The 20,293-nt window shown below is 38.8% G+C and overlaps 1 protein-coding gene across 5 annotated transcripts in view; it reads left to right on the forward strand.

Moving 5' to 3' along the window:
* Positions 1–20,293, forward strand: part of LOC137649226 (nucleoprotein TPR-like) — a 134,395-nt gene that overhangs the window by 66,313 nt on the left and 47,789 nt on the right. For 3 of the 5 annotated variants that reach the window (XM_068382215.1, XM_068382236.1, XM_068382222.1), the window contains exons 24-30: positions 162–377; positions 7,194–7,300; positions 8,916–8,985; positions 12,379–12,525; positions 12,654–12,707; positions 16,652–16,768; positions 19,180–19,356. In XM_068382215.1, coding sequence (XP_068238316.1) covers positions 162–377; positions 7,194–7,300; positions 8,916–8,985; positions 12,379–12,525; positions 12,654–12,707; positions 16,652–16,768; positions 19,180–19,356 — 888 coding nt within the window. The remainder of the gene's footprint in view (positions 1–161; positions 378–7,193; positions 7,301–8,915; positions 8,986–12,378; positions 12,526–12,653; positions 12,708–16,651; positions 16,769–19,179; positions 19,357–20,293) is intronic. The other 2 variants (XM_068382230.1, XM_068382243.1) reach the window with 1 other exon arrangement.

Here is a 20,293-nt window from a genome sequence, read left to right on the forward strand (position 1 = left end):
TGTTCATTCAAATACAATATATTTTTAATTTCATATTTACAAAATATTTTTAATTGCACATTTTGAATAGATGAATAAAATTAAGAATTTTGTATTGAGGTAAATATTTTTTTTATCAACTGTTATTAGAAGACCCTTTCATCATCCCTAAATTTTTTCAGTCTTCACTGGAGAGCGCTAGTAACTATGGTGAACTGATGCGTAAAGTGCTCACTGTTGATGCCCTGGCAGACAGTAACCGACTGTTGCGGGAAGAAAAAGAATCCTTGGAAAGTCTTTATGAGGAGTACAAGGCTAAGTGTGAGGTTTTGGAGAAGCAAATTGAACCTATGAATGAGAGAAATAAAAATAACTTGAATAAAATAGAAGCGTTAATGGTAAGTGAATTACTGTTCTGTTTTAATGTTTTTAGTTTTTTTTATTATTTAATGTGTTTAACATAACATTTATTTTTTTGGGTATATACATTTAACATAACTCATTAATTTTATGAATAGAACTTACCTGGCAGTTATATATATATAGCTATAGTCTCTGACTTTCGGCAGAACTTTTCAAAAATCGCGGCAACCGCCTTGTGGTGGTTGTGCGGTTAGGTGGTTAACATCCCTTACAGGGTGGTACTTGGAATCATTCCCGTTTTCTGTTCTTCAGATCATCTCTGTCGGCCGGATCGACAACACGTTGGTCTGTCATTAGAGTTTTTTCTTTCGCTTTCCCTGTATCGCTGTACCAGTCTGCCATTTGGTGAAGTACAGTACACTGATTTGGGGATTCGGCAATCGTGTTTTTTTTATTTCTGTGCTTTTTTGCTTATGATCATTATGAGTGATAAACTTCATTTCCGTGTGTGTGCGAATGAGGAATGCAAGGTGAGGTTGCCGAAAATGTCGGTAGACCCTCACACCGTGTGTTTGGGTTGTAGGGGTTTTGAATGTGCACTTAATAACAGGTGCGAGGAATGTAAGATTTTGAATGAAAAGGATTGGTTGGCTATGAAGCGCTATGTGCGTAAACTAGAGCTCGATAGAGTTAGGAGAGCTTCTAGGTCTAAATCTAAGTCTGTTAGCGAACTTAGTGTTGATTTATCCTTTGAACCTGTAATTAATTCCTCTTTGGAAGTTGTTCCTTCCCCTGAGATAGTAACTCCTGCCCCTTCTACAGGATCCGTATCTGCGGATGACCCTCGGCACGCCAGGATGGCTGCCGAGTTGAAGGCCATTAAAGAGCAACTTACGGCCTTTAAAGGTAAGCCCAGTGAAAGTGATATTAGTGCTTGTGAAAGTGCAGTGGAGGTGGCGACTGACAGAACTTGTCATTACCCTACATGAAGACCTCTACTAAGCTCCCAAGACCAAGGGAGAAGGTACGTCGACAACCAAAACGGGGTGAGAGGTACATATCCTCGGTCAGCCGTCTCCTCAGACAGTCTTGTTGCCAATTCCCAGGCTGCGCTTGACCGCCACGGAAAAGGCGTGTCGGACGTGATGGTTTCTTCTCCGAATCCCTCTCCCAGACGCAAATGGAAGTTTGAGGCGTCAAGACCTACGAAGAGGAAGTGGAACCGGGAGGAACTGTCTCGTTCTCACTCTGCCGGTTCTAGTAGCTATGAACCTTGTCCTTCAGAGGACGATTTAGACTCTGTGCCTGTGAAGAGGACGAAATCTAGGTCCGCAAGACGAGATAGAGCAGCCGAAGATCCTTCTCCTTCCACGAGCGTTATTCGTCAGCCCTCTCCATCGGGACCGCAAGACCCAGTAGAAGTCGCTAAGTCTTTCATGTCAGTCATGCAGGAACAGCTTTTTTCGTTGGTTCAAGCGTTTAGCCGGCCCCACGCCCAGTCTGACAGACGTAAAGACGACTCTTTGCCAATCAAGAAGTTAGCTTCTAAGAGGGAACAGAGTTCCTCTCCTAAGGAACCCTTGCGCGCTTCTTCGAAGACACGACACCGCTCTGCTTCCTGTTCTGCTCGGCGCCAGGACGATACCGCCTCTCTCTCTCGACGCCAGGACGATGTCAGCATGCTTCTTCAGGACGAAACTTCCTCTAGTCACCAGGACGATACCGCCTTTCGTTCTCAATGCCAGGACGATACCGCCTCTCATTCTCGACGCCAGGACGATACCGCTTCTCGTTCTCGACGCCAGGACGACACTGCCTCTCGCTCTCGGCGCTAGGACAATACCAGCCTGCTTCCTCAGGACGATACTGCTTCTCGTTACCAGGACGATAGCAGCTCTCGGCGTAAGGACGCCTCCCCCTCTCACCATCAGGACGCTTCCTCCTACCGCACCAAGGACTCTTCTAGCCCTCGGCGCCAGGACGCTGCCTCTTCCCAGTGCTAGGACGACACCTACGCTCTGCGCCAGGACGCAAGCGGTTCTCGGGGTCAGGCTGCTTGCAGCCCTCTACTTCAGGACGAATCTTTCGATATGCCTTTGTCGGATTCTAGGGAGCCTTCTTCTTGAACGAAGGATGTTGTAGAGGTGGATCAGGATCTTGAGGAGGTCTCTGATGACGAAGACAAACCTGCTGACGCTGCTGGCGACTACAAGGTTCTCTCTCGCTCCCTCCTTGAACTGTATGGGGAGGAGTTTCAACCTGCTGCTCCGCGATCTCTTCAATCTCAATTTAGCAGGAAGGCGGCCAAGAAACAGTTGGCCTTCATCAAGATGAAACTTTCCATTTCTGCAAAGAAGGCGCTTGCGAAAATTGATGATTGGATGAAAGAACGGAGGCGCTTGCGAAAATTGATGGTTGGATGAAAGAACGGAGGCAAGCAGTTAAGACTTTCTTCTCGTTTCCACCAGCTCGTCTTGCTTCGAAGGCTGGCATGTGGTATGAGACTGGGGAACCTCTGGGTCTGGGAGTTTCTGCCTCCTCCAAGGGTGACTTCTCGGGCATCGTGGACTCGGCTAGAAGGCATGCTCTCAACTCGGCCAAGGTTATGTGGTCGATGTTGGAGCTGGATCACCTCGTCAAAGGCATTTTTAGAGCCTTAGAGGTTTTTAGCTTTTTGGACTGGGTGGCCAGGAAGACTGAGCAGATGGAAGGAACTCAAGACCTAACCAGTATTATGTCCTGTGTGGACAAGGCCCTTAGGGATGGGGGTAATGAGTTGGCTTCGCTGTTTTCAGCTGGAATCTTGAAGAAGAGGGCCCTGCTTTGCTCTTTTGCTTTGAGATCTTTAACCGTTGCACCGAAGTCTGAGCTTCTTTACGCCCCCCTTTCGCAACATCTTTTTCCTGAGTCCCTTGTGAGAGACATTACGCTTTCTCTGGCCCGGCCCAAAAGGCCACCCAAGACCTTTTATTACGTTCAGCTCGTAAGCCCTTGACAGCTGGTCCTTGGACTTCGAAGCGGGAGGAAAAGAAATTCCAGCAGCCCTTTCGAGGCAGGACTACTTCAAGACCTGACTTTAGAGGAAGAAGGCAAGAGTCAGGAGCAAGATCGAACAGAGGTTCGTTCAGAGCTCGCTCCAGACAACAATAGGCGCAAGACTGTCACGTTTTTGGCAGTCTTGGAAGAGAAGAGGGGTGGACACTTGGTCCCTCTTAGTCATCAAGGAAGGATACAAGATCCCCCTTCTGAAGAAGCCTCCTCTCTCAGATACTCCGCTAACCTTAGTAGTGCAGTACACAGATCCGGGGAAACATAAGGCTCTCCTGGATCTAGTCGACCAAATGCTGGACAAGGGAGCGATAGAACCGGTTCGGGATCTATCCTCCCCAGGCTTTTACAATCGCCTGTTTTTAGTGCCCAAGAACTCGGGTGGATGGAGACCCGTCCTGGATGTCAGCTCTCTGAACGTCTTTGTGGAGAAGACGAAGTTCTCCATGGAGACGACTCAGTCTGTGCTGGCATCAGTACATCTCAATTTGCAGGACGCGTATTTTCATGTCCCCATCCATCCGACTTCAAGGAAGTACCTGAGATTTGTAATCCAGGGCAAGTGCTTCCAGTTCAGAGCGCTTTGCTTCAGTCTCAGCGCGGCTCCTCAAGTCTTCACCAGGATAATGGCGAATGTGGCAGGCTGGCTGCATCAAGAGGGGATAAGGGTATCTTTTTATCTGGACGATTGGCTGATACGTTCACGATCGAAGGAGAAATGTCTGGAGGATCTATGAAAGACTCTTATGATGGCTCAACATCTAGGCCTGGTCATCAACAGGGAGAAGTCTCAGACCAAGCCGAATCAGACTATTCTCTATTTGGGGATAGTTCTGAATTCAGTTCTTTTTCGGGCTTCTCCCTCTCAGGAAAGACAGACCAAGTGTCTCAAGAAGGTCTGAAGTTTCCTGGACAAGAAGAGGTGCTCAGCGAAGGAGTGGCTGAGTTTGCTGGGAACTCTCTCCTCACTCGAGCAGTTTATCTCACTGGGGAGACTCCATCTACAGTAAGGCCTCTACAGCACTTTCTTTCAAAGATGTGGAACAGAAAGACACAGGAAGACTCCTTCTCCTTCCCTATTCCAGCAGAGGTCAAGGATCATCTGAAGTGGTGGCTAGATCAAGCCTTGTTGGGGGAAGGGATCTCCCTGTACAAGAAAAACCCAGACCTAGTGTTGTTTTCAGATGCATCAGAGTCAGGTTGGGGAGCAACACTAGGAAGCAAGGAGGTCTCAGGCTCTTGGGAAGAAAGTCAGTTGGGATGGCATATCAACAACAAGGAGCTGATAGCCATTCTTCTAGGGCTAAAGGCCTTCAAAGACTCGGTTTCAGGGAAGATTGTGGAGGTCAACTCAGACAACACCACAGCTCTTGCTTACATCAGGAAGCAAGGGGGGACTCACTCTCTGTCTCTGTTCAAAACAGCAAGGGAGCTCCTTCTTTGGGCAAAGGAGAACAAGGTAGATCTGCTGACGAGATTTGTACAAGGACAGAGGAATGTGAGGGTGGACATGCTCAGCAGGAAAGGGCAGGTTCTTCCCACAGAATGGACCCTCAACCAACAGGTCTGTCAGAGTCTCAGCAGGCTGTGGGGTAGACCCTTGATAGACCTTTTCACCTCCAACTTGAACAAGAGGATCCCCAACTATTGCTCCCTAGTTCCGGACAAGGAGGCAGTAGCGGTGGACGCCTTTTTGATGGATTGGACGGGGATGGACACATATGCCTTTCCCCCCGTTCAAGATCGTCAATCTGGTCATCAGGAAATTCGCCCTCCTCGATTTGGGACGAATGATCCTGGTAGCTCCATTCTGGCCAACGAGAGAATGGTTTACGGAAGTGGTAGACATGTTGATGGATTTCCCAAGAAGCCTTCCTGCAAGTCCAAAGCTGCTCAGACAATTCCACTTCGAGAGGTATCATCAAAACCCCCTCGCTCTCAAACTGACTGCCTTCAGACTATCGAGAAGCTTGTCAGAGCGAGAGGATTTTTGGTGCAAGCTGCGAAAGCTATCGCCAGAGCGAGGAGGGTCTCTTCACAGAGAGTCTACCAATCCAAGTGGGAGACTTTTAGAGCTTGGTGTAGGAAGCACAAGGTTTCCTCATCCACTACCTCTGTGAGCCAGATTGCAGATTTTTTGTTATACCTCAGGCAGGATACTAAGCTGGCAGTGTCCACAATCAAGGGGTACAGAAGCATGCTCTCTACAGTCTGTCGACATAGAGGCTTAGATTTGTCTCTCGATAAGGACTTGCAAGACCTCGTGAAGTCTTTTGAGACAACCAAACAGGTTCAGTTAAAGCCCTCTTCTTGGAACCTTGATGTGGTTCTTAAATTTCTTTGCACCAAGAGATTTGAACCCATCTCACAAGCTTCTCTTAGAGAGGTTACGAAGAAAACCCTCTTCCTTATGGCCCTAGCCACAGCTAAAAGGGTCAGTGAGGTCCATGCGATTGAAAAACAGGTAGGCTTCAATCAGAATGGAGCGGTTTGTGCCTTAAGAATGGATTTCCTCGCCAAGAACGAGAACCCTTCAAAGCCCTGGCCAAGGACTTGAGGTTCCTAACCTTAGTAACCTAGTGGGTCAAGAGCAAGAGGGGCTCCTCTGTCCATTTAGAGCCCTCAAAGCTTACTTGTCTCACACTAAGAATGTGAGAGGCTCTTCTACCTCCTTGTGGTGCTCGGTGAAAGATCCGCAAAAGCCCCTTTCAAAGAACGCTTTGTCTTTTTTCCTGAGGGAAGTTATAAGAGAAGCGCATCTCTTGTGTGAGGAAGAGCACTTCAGCCTTTTAAAAGTGCAGGCTCACGAATTGAGAGCCATAGCGACTTCGCTTGCTTATCGCAAGAACATGTCGGTCAGACAAATTATGGATACAACGTTCTGGAGAAGTAACTCTGTGTTCGCCTCTCATTACCTCAGAGAGGTAAGAGTGGATTGTGAGAAATGCTATACCTTAGGCCCATACGTAGCTACGGCTTCTGTATTAGGCAAAGGAGTTACTACCTCCCCTCAACCTTAGTTTTTGTATGCCTGTGTGTGGGTTGGTGTTTTTAATGGTTGTCTGAGGACGTCGACTTGTGGTACAGTCATCTCAGTCTAGATGAATAATTGATATCTATTCTGAAAAGGTTAGGTGGTTAGTTTTTGTAAGGTTACAGTTTTTGATATAAGGGTAGTAGGTAGTCCTGAAGTCTAGTCAGATTGTTGGTCTCACCCCGTTGACAGACTCGATTGAGTGGTTTCAGCATGGCAGGTCCTATCCTGGCAGGTCCTATCCTGGCTGACATTCCTAAGGGAAAGCGACTCAAGAGGCAGGAACCTTTGAAGTCAGATACCTTAGCAGGTAAAGAATCAAGGTGTTTTTTATCCTAAAACTTTTTGATGTTTCCCCAACGATGTTTACTGTCTATCACCCTCCTCCAAGTGTGTGAATCAGCTATATATATATAACTGCCAGGTAAGTTCTATTCATAAAAATGGAGTTTTTATGAATACTTACCTGGCAGTTATATATATATTCTAAGGCCCACCCACCTCCCCTCAGGAGACAGGTCGGGTATAGATGATTTGAAGAGCAGAAAACGGGAATGATTCCAAGTACCACCCTGTAAGGGTTGTTAACCACCTAACCGCACAACCACCACAAGGCGGTTGCCACGATTTTTGAAAAATTCTGCCGAAAGTCAGAGACTATAGCTATATATATATAACTGCCAGGTAAGTATTCATAAAACTTTGTTTTATCATAAAAACTCCATGTTTGCGTATGTACGTTGGTTTTAATTGAACTTGTATTTTTCAGCTGGAGAAGAAGAGCATGGAAAGTGAGAAAGATTTATACAAGAAAAGGACACAGGAATTGGTTGAGAAACTAAATCATGCCAAACCAGAGGACTTCATGAAACTTCAGTAAGTTGTTTCTTATCATCATCATTATTAGTATAAATACTTTCCTTTACAGATTCTATAGTAGGTGTTATTTCTAGTGTTATAGAAGAGAGATTTGCAGATCTACAGACTTTTTATTTAAATTGAGATTATCTGACCTGTTTAGATAAAAGTTTAAAAGTGGCTTCCAAGGCTGTATAAGCCTTTGAGTAGGGGACTCAGCAGTATGAAGCTTCATCTGTGGTGGAAATGTGGGAGGTTGGGCTGGGGCACCCTAGCAGTACCAGCTGAACTCGGCTGGGTCCCTGGTTAGGCTGGAGGAACGTAGAGAGTAGAGGTCCCCTTTTTTGTTTTGTTTCTTGTTGTCGGCTACCCCCCAAAATTGAGGGAAGTGCCTTTGGTATATGTATGTATGTATGTATGATGAAAAATGGTAAGATGTGTACCTCACTGGTGGGGATAGTCTCTGGGGTGCAAAAAACTTTCAATAGTATCTTCCTCTATTTTTGGCTTTTGGTAGATGTAGAAAAATTAAGGAAGTAGTTGCTCAGGTACATACCAGAACTCAAACTAACTGTCGCTTTGAGGTCCTCTTCTGGGAATACTTAAGTTGTCGCTAAATAGTAAACTGTAGTTTCATCTTCCATTTTCGAATGACATTGTCATGGTTTAAGGGCTATATATGAAGAACTTCAGCTCCTCATTCATAAGTATTTCCCCATAATTGTATTTCTACAGGAGAACAAGCTTATTACAGTACAACCCATGCACTTTCATGTTCATTCAGGTACCTTGTCTTGCATTGATCTTTCCATTGCAAGCTCAAATTGCCTTTTTGATTTTGATCAGGAGAATGTTATATATATATATATATATATATATATATATATATATATATATATATATATATATATATATATATATATATATATATATATATATATATATATCAATAAATAACCCTGAAATGTTATGATTATGATTCCCCTAGTTGAGGAAAAGTATATCTTAAAGCCCATACTTATTCATATTAAATTATAAAAAAAAAAAAACTTTGAAGCCCGATTTCTAAACTCGTGAAATTTTTGGAGAAATATGGGTAATACCTTTTTTGATATTAATTGCTTTTGTCGTTTAAACATTAAAATGTTGGGATTTTTTTAGGGTACCATTCTATTTTTTGAAAAAACTTACATATGAAAAAAAAAAAAACATTTGAAAAGTGACTCCCATATATTGATAAAATAATACATTTAAGATGAAATACAACTAGTAAGAACGTTTAGAACATAAAATCATCTTTCAAATGGTTTTTAGATAAAAAAAAATTGACTGAGAAATAAAAAAGTTGTATGAGTTTGAAGGAATCCCCAAAAAAACAAAAAAACAAAAACATTTTTTTTTAATGGGTCTGAGTCACACCCCTTAATCACTAGGTTGTTTCATTACTTCATTAGGGATTTAAGTCTATTTGAAGAAAAGACAATGAAAATTTTCGTTATTTTAGTTGTAAACATTGATATAACCTAGCTTCCATCCATTGATGGGCCATGTGAATTTCTAATGAGTATAGAAATATATTTATTTTTTATTGAAACTCATTTTTTTATTAACAATGTATTATTTTGATTTGCAGGCAGAACTTTGCAGAACAACAGAAGTCACTCCAGGGAAAAGAAAATGAGCTATCAAAATTGAAATTGCAGGTAAGTTACGAGCATTGTGAAGCCTCCGTTTCATTATTACTCTTCTGAAGCCTGGCGTTTAGTACCAAAATCATGGTGCACACATTGTGAAGGTGTTCATTGGGAATATTGTACAGTATCAGTATTAACCTTTCACACTATGGTTTCATATCCATGATTGTGATTATCATCTGATGTAGTAATTTAGCTTTTTAACCCTTTTACCCCCAGGCTATTTGGAAATTTTCAACCCTTGACCCCCAGGGGGTTATTTATTTCCCAGCACATTTTGCAGTATATTTTTTTTAAATTGCTCTAACAGCCTTAATTTTTGTCAGAGAGAAGTCAGGTAGGTCTCAATCTCTTGGAAAATGCCTGAATTTTCTCAAAAAATTTATCAAAAATATGAAAAAAAAAATTTTATAGCATTTTTTTTGCAAGGATGTACCGGTACGTCCATGGGGGTAAAGGGATGGGTTTTGTGAAACGTACCAGTACGTCCTTTGGGGGTAAAAGGGTTAAAAGACAGCCGTTTAAAGTTTCCCTTGCTTGTGATTATAGATTGTACAAAATGTCTCTTTGGTCCCAGTTGCAATACTTCCTACATTATATGAGTTTGCAGAATTATTTTTATTCCATCTTCTAGACCCTGCATCTCATACAGTTCCACACTCATAATAATATCTTCCCATTGTATTCCATCCGTAAGTATAACATTCTAAGGACATACCTTTTCGAATTCTCTTCCAGCCAGTGCCCATATTTTTGTTGCCGAGTAGTAAAGGCCTAATGTACCCAGCATGATTATTTGTAGATTTTAACCCTTTTACCCCTAAAGGACGTACTGGTACGTTTCACAAAAGCCATCCCTTTACCCCCATGGACGTACCGGTACGTCCTTGCAAAAAAATGCTATAAAAATTATTTTTTTCATATTTTTTACAATTTTTTTGAGAAAATTCAGGCATTTTCCAAGAGAATGAGACCAACCTGACCTCTCTATGACAAAAATTAAGGCTGGTAGAGCAATTTAAAGAAATATACTGCAAAATGTGCTGGGAAAAAAATAACCCCTTGGGGGTTAAGGGTTGGAAATTTCCAAAGAGCCTGGGGGTAAAAGTGTTAATAATGGAGTATTTTTATTTACCAGTCATGAAGCTAAATAAGTTTCATCCTTGCTCTAGCCACTGTATATTCCTGTTCTTTCAAATCTGCTCCATGGTTTGATGTATCCCTAAGGTGACCATAATTCTGTTCCCCTTAAGATTTTCCTATATATTTATACAGGGTTTTCAGCTGCCCTGTCTTCCCTATCTGCTCTTGTTATACATTGGGTCATCTAAAGTATTTTACTGCATGTAGTTTTTTCAATCCAGAGCACTTCATGTCTGTTACTTTTGGTCTACAGTACAAGTTCACCCATACATTCTCACAACTATCTCTTGTCTATATTGCATTCTTGAGTATAGCTGTTCCTTTACTTTCTTTATAGTTACTGTTGAGTTTTTTTTCAGTCTTGTCTTTATTCTAATCTTCCACCATTTAACCTTTTACCCCCGGGCTCTTTGGAAATTTCCAACCCTTAACCCCCAAGTGGTTATTTTTTCCCCAGCACATTTTGCAGTATATATTTTTTAAATTGCTCTAACAGCCTTAATTTTTGTCGTAGAGAAGTCAGGTTGGTCTCATTCTCTTGGAAAATGCCTGAATTTTCTCAAAAAATTATTAAAAATATGAAAAAAAATATTTATAGCATTTTTTTGAAGGACGTACCGGTACGTCCATGGGGGTAAAGGGATGAGTTTTGGGGGTAAAAGGGTTAAACTTTTTCCCCTCCTGACTTTTAGATTTCTCGATACTAACTGCATAAGTATCATCTCTCATGGTCCCTCGTTTTTTGCACTTTCTTCCATTGGCATTAACCTAAATCTCTCAATAACACTCACTGTTTTCACTCTAGATCAGATGGTATGGCAGTACCCTTAGTTTTTGTAATACTGACTTAAATACTTGTCGTCACTCTATCAAATGCCTTACACAGTTCTCCATCGGATTAAGAGTTTGATTTATATTCTGGGATTGGGCTTATAACCTAAAATGCTCATTTATTCCTCTGCGGATAAAAAATTCTGGGTCGTTAATATGGGTTACTCTTAGTCTCGTTTTCTCTATGACCAGACAGTCAAAGGAAAAGGGTTTAATTGCATCCTTCTTATAGTTGCTACACAACCGCTGCACATACAGCGTAGGACACCTGCACATTAAGCTAACTACTACACACCTGTTCGGGAAGATGATGACGTACCTTACGTCCTCATTGCGATCAGACGTCCGCATTTGCCCTCGATACCCTTACAGTGCTTAGTACTTGTGCCTTTTGTGTCTTTAATATTCACCGTCAATTGCATTTCTATCATTTGTGCGTTACAAATTAGCACGTTATGACTAGTAAGCCAAATATTACGTGTTCATGCCCCAATCATAATGAATGTTCCTGTGGTAACTTCATGAGCCTGGTTGAAGTTGATTTGCATCCTTTTTGTCCCTCTTGATGTGGCAAGAAATTTGTTCCCATACTAACAACCCTTCTGTTATTTATGAGTATATTCTTTCAGCAGCAGCTGTAGGTAGCTATTAAACTTTATTTGCGAGGTAGCAAACCTGCCTAACCGCTTAGCGGGTAGGCAAGGGGTGGCTGGGGGTACCCAGCTGTGAGAAGTCACTTTTTATTGCAGGCAGGACTTCTGGGGAACAGGTGATGGCGGGTCAATTTATATAGGTAACTCCAGGTTTGTATTATTTAGGGAAAAATACAAATGATCTCCGAATTTGTCATTTGTTCCCATACTAACAAAGTTTCCGTTATTTATGTGGATGACTCGCTCTTATGTGGGTGGAAGTCCTAGATCTGTGGCAATTGCTAACAAAAAAGTGATACCATGCAGTCAAAGGGTAGGTCAGGTGGGGAACAGCTGTATGGTGGAACCTTCTTAGCATTTTGGCATTTTCAGTTTGTTTATCGTTTTAAAAAATTTCAAAATTTAGACGAAGGATTCTCAACCTGTACTTGGAAAGTATACTTATATTAAATACTGAAAGCTAGTGTTTTAAAGCCACTATTTCAAGTCTTATAACAAATATGTCGAAAATATTGAGTCTAAAGTATACATGTACTGAATTTTATTTGAAGCGTATTGTTTTCTTTCATTGTGCTTTTCAAGTAAAGGGCCCCATGGCTTTAATTTGTTGTAGTTTATAGAGATTTAATTATCATCAGTCCTTTACAAGATAAATTAGTTTAAACAGACATTAGTTGGTGATAAGTGATTTTATCAGAATTTTTTATTATACTTGTCATGTAACTTCTTAAGATATTCTTATTTCTTTTTATTTTACGAGTTTTTTTTTCCTCAGCTTCAACAAGTTCAGAAAAGTCTTCAGATGACCATTGCACAGAAGAATCAGTTTAATAATCAGCTCCAATCTTCTCGCGAAGAGGCTCGAAAACTTGGAGAGGAATCCAGGAAAACAGCTATGGAGAAATCACGCATCCAACAGCAGGTAGGTTTGCAGTATACTATTTTATGATGTGTTGTATGTGAATTAAAAATGGTCTTTATTCCTACATGGATACAAAACCTTCGTCCAGTAATAGAAAATTGTTTAATAATTCTTAAATCTTTCTTCAGTTGACAGATGAAACCAAGAAGCTCACTCTGGAAAAAACAAGAATTCAACAACAGGTATGTTACCTTTTGTCTACACTAAAAAGATTTGTTCCTTGTAAAAGATAGATGATTTGTCTTCGTATTGTTGCTCATTGTTTACAATATTTTCACTTTTAGACTACTAACTTCAATAAAAAGACCAGTAGTATGTATTGAAAAGTATATTGGTACCTTAGAATGCACCTATATATTGACTCACAATCATTCAGACAGAAAGCCGGTTTTATAGATGTTCATATTTTTTTTTGCTTAGTTTGTTCTCTTTCCCACCTCTCATTTTTTTTTTGCCTTTCAGGGTGCTAGAAACCCACTCCTATATGCTTGGAGTTCATAAACATTGTTTCAATAACTTACTAGAATTAAGGAAGCACCCAGATAAGATACTTTGCAAATGACTCGACACTGTAACCAATGGATAGAAATAAATTAAGGGCTGATTTTTCATCTTTTCAGCAGCAAGATTATTAACCCTTTTACCCCCAAAGGACGTACTGGTACGTTTCACAAAAGCCATCCCTTTACCCCCATGGACGTACCGGTACGTCCTTGCAAAAAAATGCTATAAAAATCTGTTTTTCATATTTTTTGATAATTTTTTGAGAAAATTCAGGCATTTTCCAAGAGAATGAGACCAACCTGACCTCTCTATGACAAAAATTAAGGCTGTTAGAGCAATTTAAAAATAATATACTGCAAAATGTGCTGTGAAAAAAATAACCCCCTGGGGCTTAAGGGTTGGAAATTTCCAAAAACCCCGGGGGTAAAAGGGTTAAAAAGTTTGATGTTTTTCCCATTGAAAAGATGAGTTTCATTCCCGTTTTCTATGCTAACTATATTTGTCATTATGCAAGATTTCTAGGGAAATAGATGGGTATTGTCTTAGCCTAAGGTATCCCCACCTAATAAAGTCGGGAAAAATATAGAATGGTGCAATAAACAGTTTGTAGAAAATAAGACTGGTTTTTAAATGTATTTTGCAGCGTTTTGAACGATTTTGATATTTCCTGGCGGAAATCCATAGTTATTGAGTTAGGGTAGGTCAACTACCATAACTGAAAAGCTATGTCTTTGTGATAGGAACTTTACAACATCAAATTCCAAATAAATGTCACAGATATTTGCAGAACTTCCTTCTTTAACCACAGTTTTGCTTTCTATCTTTTACGTTTCTTTCCACCTACCTGGCTACTTTTATTTAATGTTTTATTTTCACCAATATCTTTCACTATGCCTTTTGTCTTCCAGATATTAACTGATGAATATTGACAGGCAATGTTTAGAAATTTTTGTATCATAATGATGTCATCTTAAAGCTAACTTAAATCATTTATTAAGAATAAAGAAATAGTACAGTAAAGTATGTAGGTTGTAAAATTTGTTTTTTTGTGGATAGCACTAACTCATTTTCTGTTTTACTTTTTCTGGTAATTAGTATGATTTCCATTAACCCTTTTACCCCCACAGGACGTAATGGTACGTTTCACAAAACCCATCCCTTTACCCCTATGGACGTACCGGTACGTCCTTTGCAAGAAAATGCTATCAAAAAATTTTTTTTCATATTTTTTATAATTTTTTGAGAAAATTCAGGCATTTTCCAAGAGATTTAGACCAACCTGACCTCTCTATGACAAAAATTAAGGCTGTTAGAGCAATTTAAAAAAAAATATACTGCAAAATGTGCTGGGAAAAAAATAACCCCCTGGGGGTTAAGGGTTGGAAATTTCCAAATAGCCTGGGGTTAAAAGGGTTAACTTCCATATGGGAATTAGAACATTACATTTTAACTTTATAGGGGAAACTCTTACATTTTAACTTTATAGGGGAAACTCTTACATTTTAACTTTATAGGGGAAACTCCTATTTTTTCCATGGTTCTCATTTATTTCTTACATCTAAATGCAAGATAAAAGACTATAAATACATGCTTGTCCTTTTCACTCATTTAATTTATATGTAGCTGTAAATTACTCGGTAGCTATACAGTTATGGTAGTTTTTTATTGACTTCTGGAATTTATAGTTTACCCTGTCCACAATCATATAATGCTTTACAATCATTCAAGTAAGGTAACTGAAACATGGTTCTTTAGCATGTTCAATTGTTTCTACATGTATCAATAGCATGTTCAGTTCTGTCTGACATGTATCGATAAAGTGTCACGAATAGTGTGGGCCTTTTGAAGGAAAACTGCAAACCTAATCATTAAAGATACCTTGTGAGCAACACTGTTTGACTTTTAGATAAAGTTTTAACCCTTTTTACCCCCAAAGGACGTACTGGTACGTTTCACAAAACTCATCCCTTTACCCCCATGGACGTACTGGTACGTCCTTGCAAATAAATGCTATTTAAATTTTTTTTGCGTATTTTGATAATTTTTTGAGAAACTTCAGGCATTTTCCAAGAGAATGAGACCAACTTGGCCTCTCTATGACGAAAATTAAGGCTGTTAGAGCAATTTAAAAAAAAATATATAATGCAAAATGTGCTTGTAAAAAAATAACCCTTGGGGGTTAAGGGTTGGAAAGTTTCAAATTGCCTGGGGGCAAAAGGGTTAAAATATATTTTCACATACAATAGGATTTAATGGAAAGTATGAACAAGGCAGTCTCTCTATTACTGGTAATTTACTTGACTTCAAGGTACAGTATTCAATTCCTTATACAATGTATTGTGCTAATAGCTATGAGGATATCAATTGAGTCTTTCAGTCGAGAAACATGCCAAGTGCCATTTTTAAAAGTGTCAGAAATCACGATTGAAAAATAATAATGATAATAATAAAAATAATAATAATAATAATTATTATATTGATAATAATGATAATAATAATAATAATAATACTGTAATATAAATAATTTGAAAATTGGCAATTTTCAATCGCGATTTCTGACACTTTTTAAAAATGGTGCTTGGCATGTTTCTCGACTGAAAGACTCAATTGTACTTGCGTGACTAGTAACGAAATAAAAAGTTCTATGACTTCTTTATACCTTGAAAATTGATCTTTTCCACATATATAATGAAGAATTCTTGAGAATCCTATTCTTATATTTCCAAGAGAAAACTGTTGATTAGTTTCACAAGCAGAAGAAATAAGAGAACTGTTTCAAGGAGTTACTCTTCTTATGCATTAAATGGCTTTTTCTGTAGGTTGTGAGGTTGCCTCTTCTCTGTCTGTACCTGTCTTTTTGACTTCACTCAACAAAACACTCTGTCTGTACCTGTCTTTTTGACTTCACTCAACAAAACTCTCTGTCTGTACCTGTCTTTTTGACTTCACTCAACAAAACTCTCTGTCTGTACCTGTCTTTTCGACTTCACTCAACAAAACTCTCTGTCCGTACCTGTCTTTTTGACTTCACTCAACAAAACTCTCTGTCTGTACCTGTCTTTTTGACTTCCCTCAACAAAACTCTCTGTCCGTACCTGTCTTTTTGACATCCCTCAACAAAACTCTCTGTCTGTACCTGTCTTTTTGACTTCACTCAACAAAACACTCTGTCTGTACCTGTCTTTTTGACTTCACTCGACAAAACTCTCTGTCTGTACCTGTCTTTTTGACTTCACTCAACAAAACTCTCTGTCTGTACCTGTCTTTTTGACTTCACTAAACTCTCTGTCTGTACCTGTCTTTTTGACTTCACCCAACAAAACTCTCTGTCTGTACCTGTCTTTTTGACTTCACTCAACAAAACTCTCTGTCTGTACCTGTCTTTTTGACTTCACTCAACAAAACACTCTGTCTGTACCTGTCTTTTTGACTTCACTCAACAAAACTCTCTGTCTGTACCTGTCTTTTTGACTTCACTCAACAAAACACTCTGTCTGTACCTGTCTTTTTGACTTCACTCGACAAAAGTCCGGCCTCCATCAGTATATTCCTAGCACCAATTTTAAAATTAAGGCTAACACTTAAGTCCTACTCATGTTCTAATAGAAAGTATTGTCTCTAGCTTTCACAAACTCAAGAGCGTGTGCGTATATTGGAAACAAATGCCCAACAATCAGAGGCTAACCATCAACAAGAAATGAGGAAACTACAGGATCAGTTCTCACATGATAAGCAGCAGGTTTGTAGTGTGCACTAAAAAGATAGTAAAAGCTAAGGCTCTGAAAAAAAAAAAAAAAAAAAAAAACATGCATGCCACAAGCGTCTTTTGTTTCCAGAAAGACGAACTGTTACATGTGTCTTATATCTTAGCTGAATATAATAGGATATGCTGGGTAATAATTTACACCTCAAAACTTTTGCATATATTTTTCAATTGATTTTTGCTATAGATGAATTATAAATACCTCTAGTTAAATGTAATGGGAACTGAATCTCAAGTTATTGACATGTTCTCAGCATTTGAAAAGTCAGCAACTTGTAAATAGCAAATGCTTTGTCAAATGTTTTTATATTATTTGTCCACATGTATTGAATTGAATGTTTACTGTATCTTTTTTTCTCGTAAAGCAGTAAGTGTGACAACGTATAATTTTTACACTCGTGCATTTTTAAATCTAACTACCAAATAAGAAAGTAAGAGTTACTTAGCATTTTTAATTGATATTTACTCTTAATGCTTAATTGCCCAGTTTATATATATATATATATATATATATATATATTATATATATATATATATATATATATATATATATATATATATATATATATATATATATATATATATATATATATATATATATATAAGTACTATAATGTAAAAAATCAACCAAATTAATATAAAGAAAATTTCCTTGTACATTTGGATAATCTACATGATATCATAATCCTAAACAGTGGCAGGTTGGTGTATTTAAATCCACTTCTATGAAAAGAAAAAAGGAAAATTAACGAGGAGGCAATAACTAGTTAAAAGTATAGATGAGGAAGAAAAATGGTAAATACAGGGAAAGGTACATAAAAGGTCAATCAGTTCAATATGGTATTCCATGAATGCAATAATTTTTCAAAAACCACAAATAAAAAGAAATAAGTGAAGCAAGCTTTTTTCTATAATAATTATCAAAATGAAGACTAAAGCATCTCTCTGAAGCATTCAGAAGGTTGAACAGCTTTAGAATTTTATTGTATGTAAAGCCTATATATTTTCAGGAAATGTCTAAGAGAATAGATTTAATGTGTTCAGTGCAGAAATCAATTGTACATTTTTTATGAAATACTGTGCATTTCTTCAAAATGCAGAATTGTCTTAGAATTTGCAGTCAAACTGTATCTGACATTCTGAAATTTTCGTAATATACCTGTTCGGGAACTGCAATATCCAACCCAAATTTGGGAACTGCAATATCCAACCCAAATTTGGGAACTGCAATATCCAACCCAAATTTGGGAACTGCAATATCCTAAACAAATTTGGGAACTCTAATATCCAAAACAAATTTGGGAACTGCAATATCCAAAACAAATTTGGGAACTGCAATATCCAAAACAAATTTGGGAACTCTAATATCCAACCCAAATTTGTTCAACAGCTTTTTGTAATGCCAGTAGCTCAACACCTTAAAATGCAATACCAAGAGGAGGTAGAGTGCCACCTTTGTACCTCGCCTTAAGCAGAATACTGGAGGTATTACTTGAAGATATTGGCAGTATCTTTTGCCCCGTTTAATTGCACTCACAGTTTATCCTTCTATATCTCTGTTTCTCCTTCATTTCTTTATTTAATCTGGCTATGAAACTTCCTCAACTTTAATTTAATACTGTGTATTTTAGTGGCGAGTGCCCTGTCAAACTACAGAGCTAGGCCTTACAGGCCAAATTCATAAATCCTAAATGGTGATACATACAACTCATAAATTAACCATTGGTTTACAAGTTCATTTGCTAATTTGCTTGGGGCCAGGGTTTGGGTGTTCCTGACTACTTTGTTGTCTGGGTGGGACAGATTGTTTGGCCTCCATGTCGAGGCTGAGGCAGTGATCCCAAGTCAGAGCCCTGAGCCTCGGGCCTTGGAGCCCTTACTCAGAGTGGAGTTACATGTAACATGCTGCACTTCACTAGAAATTGTAAATATTGTTACTGTCTCTCCTAGAAGATTTCAGAATGGACACACCACACACTCAAATTCAGAATATGAATAGATATTTGATGCAATGTGGACATTTTTCATTTCTTCTGAAGTGATTTTGAAAGATTTAGTTAAATCTGCACAACTGCACTGTAATTGTAAATTGAAAAAATGGAACGTGATTGATTTTTTATCTTAAATAGCCCAATTGAATTGCTGTACTAACTTAGTGTATGATAAAACCTTAGAGTATTCACTAGATATTTAGAGTTGTTGATGTGATGTAGGAAGGCTACATTTAATCATGTATTATTTTTTTCCATAAGTAATCCTTATTATTTTCCTCCCCCCTCAAGTTCTATTCTTGTTGATTTGACATTTAGCTCATTCATCCGTTATTTTGATAACAAAGTGAAACTGCAAGTTATTTTATTGCATTATCAATTTTTTTTTTCTACAAGATGCAAGAAAACAAAGAGCAAGTGTTGGAATCAAAGGGACGAGAAGATCAGATACGTCACCAACTGGAGATTGCAAGAAAAGCAAAGGAAGAAATTGAATCTCAATTTGAGGATGCAAAGCAAAAGATTGCAGATATCAGTGCAAAGGCTGAAAACTTTGAAAAGCAGGCTTTACAGGTAAGGACTTTGGTAATGTTTTTATTCAGTTTCTTTGTAGTGGATACACAACATTTTTAACTATAGTCCATTTCTTTTAGAGAGTCATATTTGCACCGACTCGCAGCGGTGCCCTTTTAGCTCGGAAAAGTTTCCTGATCGCTGATTGGCTGGACAAGATAATTCTAACCAATCAGCGACCAGGAAACTTTTCCGAGCTAAAAGGGCACCGTTGCGAGTCGGTGCAAATATGACTCGCTAAAAGAAATGGACTATAGTTCAGTAGCCTTTTTATTCATATGGATCTCTGTTTTGAAGAGAATAATTTTAATAAATAAGTTATTTTATAAGAACATATGGCAATTCCAAATGTTATTTTGGAGAATTACCTATTATTTCCTTAAATCCTACCTCTGGACAGAACAAGCTATCAAACGAGAATGGCAACTTTATGCCCTATAAATAAAACATCAAAGATAACCCCCCCCCCCATTGTACCTTCCCTCCTTTAAACCAGCTCCAAAAACTCTCCATCTTTTGAGAAGAGAATAATAGCTATGGCAGTGTTAGAGACAATCAAGGAAGAAAGGCAAACAACTCTTCATTGCCACTATAACACCTGGCTTTTTTTCAGGTTTTTTGCCATCAACAAAATATCTTGTCAACTATTGCATAAAACTTTTCCTCCCACACATACTGTACTTCCCATTTCCCAGACCCCTGTCCTTCCTCTCCCATCAGAGTGAGAGAAAAAGTACATGAAAAATAAATAATGTTAACAAAAGAATATTTGTATTATAATGAATTTCTATAAAGGCATCATAAGATAACATGAAATAGGTTCATTCTATTCAATATTCTTTTTTTCAATATTAATCTTACCCGATAATCATGTAGCTGTCAACTCTGTTGCCGACAGAAATCTACGGTAGGGATACGCCAGCGATCGCTATACAGG

Source organism: Palaemon carinicauda, chromosome 1, assembly GCF_036898095.1.
Source record: "Palaemon carinicauda isolate YSFRI2023 chromosome 1, ASM3689809v2, whole genome shotgun sequence".
Lineage (NCBI taxonomy): Eukaryota > Metazoa > Arthropoda > Malacostraca > Decapoda > Palaemonidae > Palaemon > Palaemon carinicauda.